The sequence below is a fragment of the Macrobrachium rosenbergii genome, chromosome 49 (assembly GCF_040412425.1).
Source record: "Macrobrachium rosenbergii isolate ZJJX-2024 chromosome 49, ASM4041242v1, whole genome shotgun sequence".
NCBI lineage: Eukaryota > Metazoa > Arthropoda > Malacostraca > Decapoda > Palaemonidae > Macrobrachium > Macrobrachium rosenbergii.
In genome coordinates this window covers 27,803,606-27,813,605 of record NC_089789.1, presented here as the reverse complement: position 1 = coordinate 27,813,605, position 10,000 = coordinate 27,803,606, and the positions used below count along the sequence as shown (strand labels likewise).

Sequence of the window (10,000 nt, the reverse complement as noted above, 5' to 3'; positions counted from 1 at the left end):
TCTCTCGCTTGTACATCCCATTGAATGTAAATCTAAGATAAAAATATATCTGTGAAAATATCCATCCAAGTCTTCTAAAAACCAAAAAGTAGAATGTCTCATGCCAATTAAAACAAAGACAGTATTATGTCATTTTGATAATATCTTTCATGAAGCTTTCTTTGACTCCATCCACACAACAGAATAGGACTGACTCGTGGGCGTGCAAACATCAACTTCCTATTACGAATTGCTTTCATTTTAACTAAGTGTGTAAAACTGAAAAATCATAAATCTGTGCGTTCAGATAACTAATTCGACGGAGAAATAGTTTTGCTTGCCTACAAACCTTTTACGTAAACAATTGGTAGATAATTAAGGAATCTGAACTTCATTAAAAATAACAATATAGACTCTCTTTTATAACAATCTTCATGTTCTCCCTAAACACAGTCACGGAAACGTTTCAGTGACCTAATTGATAATAAAGCAACTGTAGATAAAAGCCGTAACAAAAACATGTTAATTTGATGAGAATTTTATCATTTTCACTTTCTGATAGCTGTGGGGCTCACTGGACCTGCAACTAATTCTTTTCTCTTTAGAAAAGGATGCTTTAGCAATAGAATCCCTAAGTATGTATATATATATATATATATATATATATATATATATATATATATATATATATATATATATATATATATATATATATACATATATATTTATATATATATTTATGTATATATATTTATATATATATATATATACATTTACTGTATATACATATATATATATATATATATATATATATATATATATATATATATATATATATATATATATATATAATGTATTTATATATATATATTTTAGAAAATTAATTTTTTTGTTACTCATGATATAGGTTTCATACTTGACTTCATTGTCTAGGTTAATAATCATCTATTCAACATAAATAATTTTCTATCCACTCTGTAGCTTGTATAACAACTTTGCTTCATAAACTACAAACATAGGTGTAACCAATAACGTAACTAGTGCTAGCATAGAGTATGGAACTAGTCTTAGTACTGGCTCTGGTTCTATGGCGAGCGCTAGTACTATCTCTGGTGACCCTTGACAACCTAGTATTGACCTTGCGTGTACTGGCCGGGCTGAGGCTGGACTGGCTCTTGGGAGAAACCTCCGCTGAAGGGGTTGGAAACGGGGGGCGCTGCTGCTGAGGCGAAGGGGTTGTGGGGGTTACTCGTGGTGTAGTCGGTCATCTGCCAAAAAAAATGAGACACGTTTCGTCACTGCATGGCAAATAGAAAGGAAAGAGTCTATCAGCTATATCATGTGATATACATCAAGCATAATACACAAATGGTCATACAAAACAATATTGTTATCAGGCATAATGGTAAAACATGTCAGGCTAACTGCACTTATTTCCAAACAGAGTTAACTGTACCATAAACTGTCGGGAAAATTTTATTGGTTTCATATACATTAACAGAAATCTGGTATGCAGATTACACGTTCGTCAGAAGTTAAAAACATGATTAGAAGCAACGCAAGCAGATGTAAAAAGGGGCCGATGTTCATGACACTCACTCGTCATGTTAACTAATTCCACGTTAGAAAGTCACGAAAGAATAAACCGACTCATAACCAACTACTTATAATTTCTGTTTCATAATCACTTATTTACAGAGTATTCTGTTGTGTAATAGGTATTTGCAATCGAGGTCGCTCCTGCAATAGTTATTATCAGAATCAGCAGTTCAATGAACCGTAATTAGTCGTTCACTAAATAGATATTCACGGAATTGGTTGTTCTAAAATCAGTCACCTACAAAAATAGACGTTTCATGAACGCTAAGTTACAGAATAAATTATTCCTAGAACGTCTAATTACATAATTTTTTCTTTTCGCCAACAATTACCTGCGGAATTAGGTATTTCCTAAACAAGCATATTCAAATCATAAATGGTCGTTTAGAAAGTTAATCGTTCTGCAATAAAATAGCAGTTGGTCGTTCATAAATGGTTTTAATGGAGATTGCTGATCTATTTAGTTATCTGAGAATTACTTTTACCACATTTATTTATAGATTTTGTACCATAAAAAGCTATTTACAAAATAGGCTTTCTGGTACCAGTTGTTTTAACGGATATAACCATATCGCGAAACATTACAAACTTATTTACAGAATTTGTCGTGTTGTCACCAACAGATATTTACAGAATTAATTGAACAGCAAACAATTAAGTATAGTTGTTCTGTGAGTGGTTATACTGGCAACTATTTCAGCAGGAAGGACACTTTAGCAGCATAAATGAAGGAATCAGCTTTGTCATGATTAGCCGTATAAAAATCATGTTATTCAGTGCTTACATTCTTAGCACAGTCAAATAAATGAAGGAATCCAGGTAAAAAAAAACTCACAGGTAAAAAAGCCACAGAAAAAAAATCACAGGAAAAAAGTCACAGGAAAAAAGTAGCATTAATATTTCCTAGACAGTGACCCTCAAGGATTTTAACCAGATATGTATCCACCTTTGAGGCGTGTTTTAAGATTAATAAAAAAGCTCGATGTAAATTGGGATTACCGTAAAAACAGACTTTAGACTTTATCACCGGCCAAAAGACTGTAAATTGATGTAATTGCAAAAACAAGTCGAATAAAAGTTTAAAAACATTTTTGCAAGACTGTAATTACCTGAGTCCTTATAAAAATTTTTTTCAAGACTGATGTGCCTCAGATAATCAGCAAATAATAAGTGACTAGATTTCTGAATCAGTCATTCTGTTTAAATTGCTAGTGTGAATACTGCGTATTTTTTTACCTCGCAGTTCCACAGAAGAATAGGAATGTATATTGCACGTCATTGTAAGTGTTTAATATTTTGAGCAGTCTGCGTGGATCATTACTGAATTATGGAGTAAGCAGCTATTTGTTTGTTTACGATGACTGTTTTGCTTTAGAGATAAAAGTCATAAACGCTGCGTAAAACAACACAGCTAAAGGAATGATATGTAATACGCTTAAACTCTCTCCGGAAATAAGACATAACTCGAGGTTGGAGATACATTATAATTTTGATGATGTATTTTATCCAGAACGGTCCTTCGTCATGGAATAGTTGAAGGACCTATGAAATAGAACAGAGAGAAGCATTTTAAATGCAAAGTATGTGTATAACATTTTTAAAGCCCTTATTTTTGCATAATTGAAATATTATTAGTAACAACTATGACAATAAAAAAACGCGAAAGATACATGAGAAATGCATTCGTTCTTATCAAGAAATCATGCATTCAGGCAAACAGTATATAATAATCATCACTGCATGTAAAAAGAAGGCAAGGATAAGTCAAAACAGAGAAACGAATCCAAATCTTGTCTCAAAGAGAATCTTTATTTTTGGGAAATTAATGAACACATTCCTTCATGCCCTCTTTGCAGAGGTCGAGTTACCGGACTAGTTTCTTCGACTTCCTCTTTCCTTTCTTCCTCCCCGTCCTTCGACATTCCTGGTTCCGGGCTCTATTACGGACGACAATCAGGAGGAATTTTGTAGTTATTCTCAGTGAATGCTTTGGTTGCCAGTTATTCGACTTTTGGTTGGTGCTATATTGCTGGCAAATTAGTTATGACAGAAAGAACTATGGAAAAATGGGCAGTGTCCCAAACGAAGTAATTTGTTTTCGTGTTTTCGTTTATGTATATATATATATATATATGTATATATATATATATATATATATATATATATATATATATATATATATATATATATATATATATATATATATATATATTCAATATGGAATATATATAAATATATATATATATATATATATATATATATATATATATATATATATAATATATATATATATATATATATATATATATATATATATATATATATATATATATATATATATATATGTTATATTCAGTGTGGAATACAACTGAATAACATATCTTCTTGTCTAAGATTATCAGTACTATATATATATATATATATATATATATATATATATATATATATATATATATATATATATATATATATAGGAAAGTTGTGATGTTTTATGTTATATCTCTCATAAGTATGAGTGCACGTGTTGATGAAGGTATCTCCCCCTGGGTGTATATGCACCTATAATTCCTTAATGTTTTGAGAAGCTTCTTGAAAACTATACCTGAGGCTGACTTTGCTGCTGCGTTATTGTATAACCTTGCTGCTGCTGCTGCTGTGCGTATGGATCTTGCTGTGCGTACGTATCCTGAGTGTAGGTCTGGTCGGCCACGCCAGGTTCGCCTTCCATCGTCCCGTACGTAGGTAGTTTACCATTTTGTTGGCCAGGTCCACCCATGGCTGGCGCGTTCTCCTGGTAATTGAACACAATGCAGTTGAGGAATTTTCTGTTTTTATAGTAGATGTTACTCTGCTAGAAATAGGAACATTTATTCATCTTTAGTATCAAACGTTACTTGGCTCTGAACATGAATGAAATCCAGAGAGAAATTTTTGCCCAATAGAGGACCCCTTGCAACTACCCCAAACCCAGCCAGGAAAAAAAATTCTTGGTAAACTTCGTTCATGGTTTAAATTCTGCCCAACAGGACCCTCTCCTGACCCCCAAAATAAATTAATAAATAAATATCAGGTCAACTTTTCTACGGATTAGAGACCCAGATAATGCATGATTCGTGAAATTTAGGTGAAAAATCCAGACACTGAGGTATTTTCAGCTATTCAGCGTTTAGGGCAGTGGCAAGAGGGAGTTGGGGTGGTTGGATGGTAAGAGAAAGTGATCCAGAAAGTAAATGAGATGAAGAACAAGGATCTTTGAAACTGAGAAGAAAATTCCCAGTTCCCCTAAGAAATAATAGTTACAGAGTCTGGGCAGCAAGATGTAAAAGGAAGGCTGGACTGGAGGTAAAATAAAAGTCTAAAAAGTATGCACAGCTTGGGGTCGAGGGAAGGATGCAAACATCCTTTAGTAATGCTTACAGTGCGCCACGTGAGTTCAACTTTTGGCACTAATACCTTACTAAGGATATTGGAAGAAAAAAGGAGAGGAAATGGTATTTAATGCTAGATAGAGGAGTGAAAGGGGTAATGGAATGAAAAAGCTTCATTCACTCAAGAAGAGAGAAATTGTTTGTAATGTGGAGCTGATTTGCACAAAGAATGTAGAGATATTCGTTGCTTGCTGAAAAAGATTCTGCCTACCATTCCTCGTAATTCCCATCTTGCTTTCGCTTTTCCCGGTTTTCTTAACATTTTCTTTCCTAAAACGAAAGCATTGCCTATCCCCTTCGCCATTCTTGACTCTTAGCTCTATGATAACTAGCCTCTCATCCACCGACACCACCTTCATCTAAGTCCCATTACATATCTCCATCTTCATAATGTCTGTTTCTAAGGAATTTCGAGTTTCAAGTAAATAGCAGTACCTTCGTTCCCCTAAATCTGTACACTTATATATCAAGAAAATGGACCGTACCGTCATCTCTTCCTCGGGCTGGGGTGGCTCTGCCCAGGGCTGGAGTTCCCCGGAGGCGAAGAGCCCGTAGAAGATGATGCCCAGGAAGTGGATGATCGATGCTATTAGGAACACTAGCTGCCATTCTTCTGCTGACTGAAAAGGAAAGAGGGAGTCATTAGAATGCCTACAGAGCGAGATTATATGTTTATATATATACTGTATATATATATATATATATATATATATATATATATATATATATATATATATATATAGATAGATAGATAGATAGATAGATAGATAGATAGATAGATAGATAGATAGGTATGTACACACACACACACACACACACACACACACACACATATATATATATATATATATATATATATATATATATATATATATATATATATATATATATATATTTATATACATATATATATGATATATGACTTTTTATCACATCACCGTGATTCAGATACAGTCAGTAAGCTACAAACGTCCTTTAATATCCAATTCGCTCTACCTCGGAAATAATATATTTTCATATATGTTACCGAAGGAATTTTTAGTTGATAATAAGTTCGTCGTCCCGCAGGCTCGAACCTCACTTGCTGGCCGTGTGGTTTAAAGCGTCCACTGTAGTCCTGAGTTCTTGACCTTCGCTGGTTCGAGCCCACGGGACGACGAACTTATTATCAACTAAAAAATTTCCTTCGGTAACATATATGAAAATATATTATTTTCGAGGTAAGCGAATTGGATATTAAAGGACGTTTAGACTTTTTATACTATATATGATATATATATATATATATATATATATATATATATATATATATATATATATATATATATGTATACAAACGGAGGTTTTTCTTATTGACCGCAAAGCATGCTTTGCATACCTATAAGTATCCCTATAATAAGGTAACTGAAATCAGCGAATTAATTAGAAATAGATATTAGGTAAATCCTACTAGTTATTTGCACTAACTCTTGCGCGAAACTATTTGTTCAATATGCGATCAGAAACAGCAATTTAAAATGAAGAAGTGAGGTTCAGTCCTTCCATTCACGTTTTCTGTTTATCCGCCGCTTTCGCGGCAGCACAATAAAGTCGTAACCCTCTCTAAGAAGCATGTAAAACTGAGCATTATGTGTAAGTGACGTAAGGAAAATATATGAATATATTCTGTTATTGGTGTGCATTATTGTCTTCAAAAGAACATTCGGTAAGTAAAGGATGCGAATATTTAAACAATATCCCTGCTAGTTACTCTGGTACGAAACCCATATTTTGATCTTAAACATTTTAGAAATATTAGAGTAGATTTACAACTTGATCAGCTTTTCGGGGCCAAAAACACTAGTGGATACAGAAAATTTCATTGGGGCCACAATTTTCATATATATATATATATATATATATATATATATATATATATATATATATATATATATATATATATATATATATATATATATATATATATATATATATATATATATATGTGTGTGTGTGTGTGTGTGTGTGTGTGTGTATGTGTGTGTGTAATAATAATTGTGTTATTTTATATTCACTTATGTTTTTGGGTATTATTGTCATTATTATTTTTCCTCAAAATTTTGTTTTTATTTGTATAATAGATTTTTTATTTTTCCACCATTTTTATATTTCTCATTTATGTTATTATTATCTAAATCTACAATATTATTATCATTTTGTCATTATTTTTCATGGTGGAGGGGCAAGCCGCACGTGCCCAGGTGCCCCCTTCCCCGTGGATCCGCTAGTGGCCACAAAGGAAGTGAATCATCTGAAAATCGATGTAATTATATCAAGTTTACGCATTGCCTTGCTGAATTCGACGAAAAGCTAGAAAAAATATTTAAAACTGCCACAGTTTTTAAAGGAGTATCAAAAACTATCTAGCAAGTGCGATTCTTTTAATTGTTATAATAAGGGTAGGCAGGAATCTGGTACAAAATCAAGGAGAGCTGAATTTCAGTTATAAAGAACTAAAAAAAAAGTTTCGTTGAACTTGAATCAGTCTTCTTGGAGATCTAAGCATTTAGTTTTGAAAGAGGTGAGTTTTCAATAAGTTTTCATGACCTCTTGAGCGAGTCATCCCTATATTATTATAACCCGTTTTCTCTAAACCCAACTCTAGAGAGAAAGGGAGATTTTGGTGGGTGACACAAGTATTTTTTGTAAAAGGGGTTTCCCCCCTTTTTTCCCCCTGTTTTTACAATTTGCCGTTCACTGTGCCGTACAAGCGATGAACAAAATTGTCCATGAACCAATGTACAAATTTTTTTAGCAATATATCTTCAAAATATGCTTATTTAAACATAAAACAGCCCAAAACAGTGTATAACTCCCTTCGCTTATCCAGAATTAGTGTCATACAGACTTATTTTACAATTTTTTTTTTACAATTTTTCGTTCACAAAACCATACAAGTGATAAAGAAAATGTCAATAAACCAATCTGATTTGGGAGGACGTAATACCGCTTCAGGATATGTTTATTTAGACATAAAACAGTCCAAAACTGTTAATATCTCAAATTCAATAATTCCTTGAAATTCGGTGGTCGGCGCCCCCGTAAGAGCTTTATATATACTGTATATAATTCTAAAACAAGCAGTAGTCAACAGTTAACTAATTATGGTATTTTTTCATAGTTATGTGTATATGTCATCTGGCCTAATACATTTTTTGTCTTCAGTTTCTTCAAGTGTTAAATTGCTAATGCACATGTGGCTTTCACATTTCACTGGCAAAGCTTTAGATATCTGCAGTGCTTTTCCAGCTGTAGCAGTTTTGTTTATCCCGCCTTGAAGACTGAAAAACCACTGGAGATTTTTTATGTTTTCCAGTGAATCTTGGAATCCAAAGCTGCATTAACTTTTGAACAGTATACATTATTTTCCCAAATTTGTTTCATCTTGTATATAAAACCATAACATAAAGAACATGGTTCTTATGCATGCTGCCTTTATTTTTTCGAAATAACATTCATTGCATGCCCATGTGAATGTACCACGATATATATATATATATATATATATATATATATATATATATATATATATATATATATATATATATATATATATGTGTGTGTGTGTGTGTGTGTGTGTGTGTGTGTGTGTGTGTGTGTGTGTGTGTGTGTGTGTTTTGTGTGCAGAAATACAAGTAAGAATATACAAATATTTTAGCACAGTACGGTTAGGCTCAATCTCTGAATTTAGATTGACAAACTGAGACTTTGGGAATATGTAGAGGTGATGAGGTGATCTGGTTATCCTCATCCAGAAATTCCCCCCAAAATCATGTGATGGGTTTTCGAGTTGTCCACAAAGTTACGACCATCATGGATTTTTTTTTTTATTTAGTGGTTCTAAAGAGTAAAAAATTCCTTTGGACAGTCTGCTAAAAATGAGGTTTAAGTATTTCATTTATTATGGTTTATAAACTCATATTTACACACTTTCAGGACGATATTGTGAAAACTGTGAACGTCCCAAGACTGTAAGCAAACTTTTCCAAATTCTGTGTTAAGCATATTCTTTTTATCTTGGCGTGACCGTCTACCTCGAATCATCAAAACGACTTGCGTTTACATTGTGCTGGAATAAGCTAGAACTTTCCACAGAGTCTGATTGTAATACTCTCTTAGAATTAGTTTTAACCATGTTTGCAGAGTTACATTTACGTTCCAATGTTTTTTAGTAAACTGGGAGCAGTATTTGGTATTTGTTACCAAATAAAAATCTATCCAGGTGTTTGAATAGGCTTTGGGTTAAGAAGGTTTGTGCAAAACTCTTTTTGCCTAACTGGTTAGTAAGAACAGTAAGTCTATATCAGGTGTAGTTTTTCACTGAATGTATATTCTTGTAGGTAGACATTTCCTTTAATTATCCTCGCAGTTCTCTCTCTCTCTCTCTCTCTCTCTCTCTCTCTCTCTCTCTCTCTCTCTCTCTCTCTCTCTCATAGTGTAATCTATTCTTTTCATCACCGCATATTTGTTATTGTGCGTGAGTGTCCAAATATTACATTGAAACCTCGTGAGCATATCCGCGACACTACAATAATTTAAGAGCAATTTCCATGCTTTTTACAGAGATGCACCTTTCTCTCCCAGCTCACTGGTCGTCTTTGCCCCTTCCTCTCTCTCTCTCTCTCTCTCTCTCTCTCTCTCTCTCTCTCTCTCTCTCTCTCTCTCTCTCTCTCTCTCTCTCTCTCTCCCCTCTGTTTGCCTCTCGCTCATAAGATGCTACTGTAAACAAGAGAGGCTATATTGCTCTCATCTCATTGAGAGGCGACGGTTTTGTGCCATCCACCCCTCGCCCGTCCTTTGGATCTAAGCTTGACGAGACACGAAACATTATAATATAATGTGGAATGGTAGAGAGAAGAATACGTCATGACAAATTGGGATGCAGTGAATGCATGGTGCAAATGGAGAGAGAGAGAGAGAGAGAGAGAGAGAGAGAGAGAGAGAGAGAGAGAGAG

At 33.6% G+C, this 10,000-nt stretch overlaps 1 protein-coding gene across 1 annotated transcript in view; it reads right to left on the bottom strand.

Moving 5' to 3' along the window:
* Nucleotides 1-853: 853 nt before the first annotated feature.
* Nucleotides 854-10,000, bottom strand: part of LOC136832210 (vesicular glutamate transporter 1-like) — a 63,313-nt gene continuing 54,166 nt past the window's right edge. Inside the window, 3 exon segments of the mRNA XM_067093045.1 lie at nt 854-1,247; nt 4,181-4,369; nt 5,492-5,626. Of these exon segments, the coding sequence (XP_066949146.1) occupies nt 1,107-1,247; nt 4,181-4,369; nt 5,492-5,626 (465 nt within the window). The 3' untranslated portion in view covers nt 854-1,106.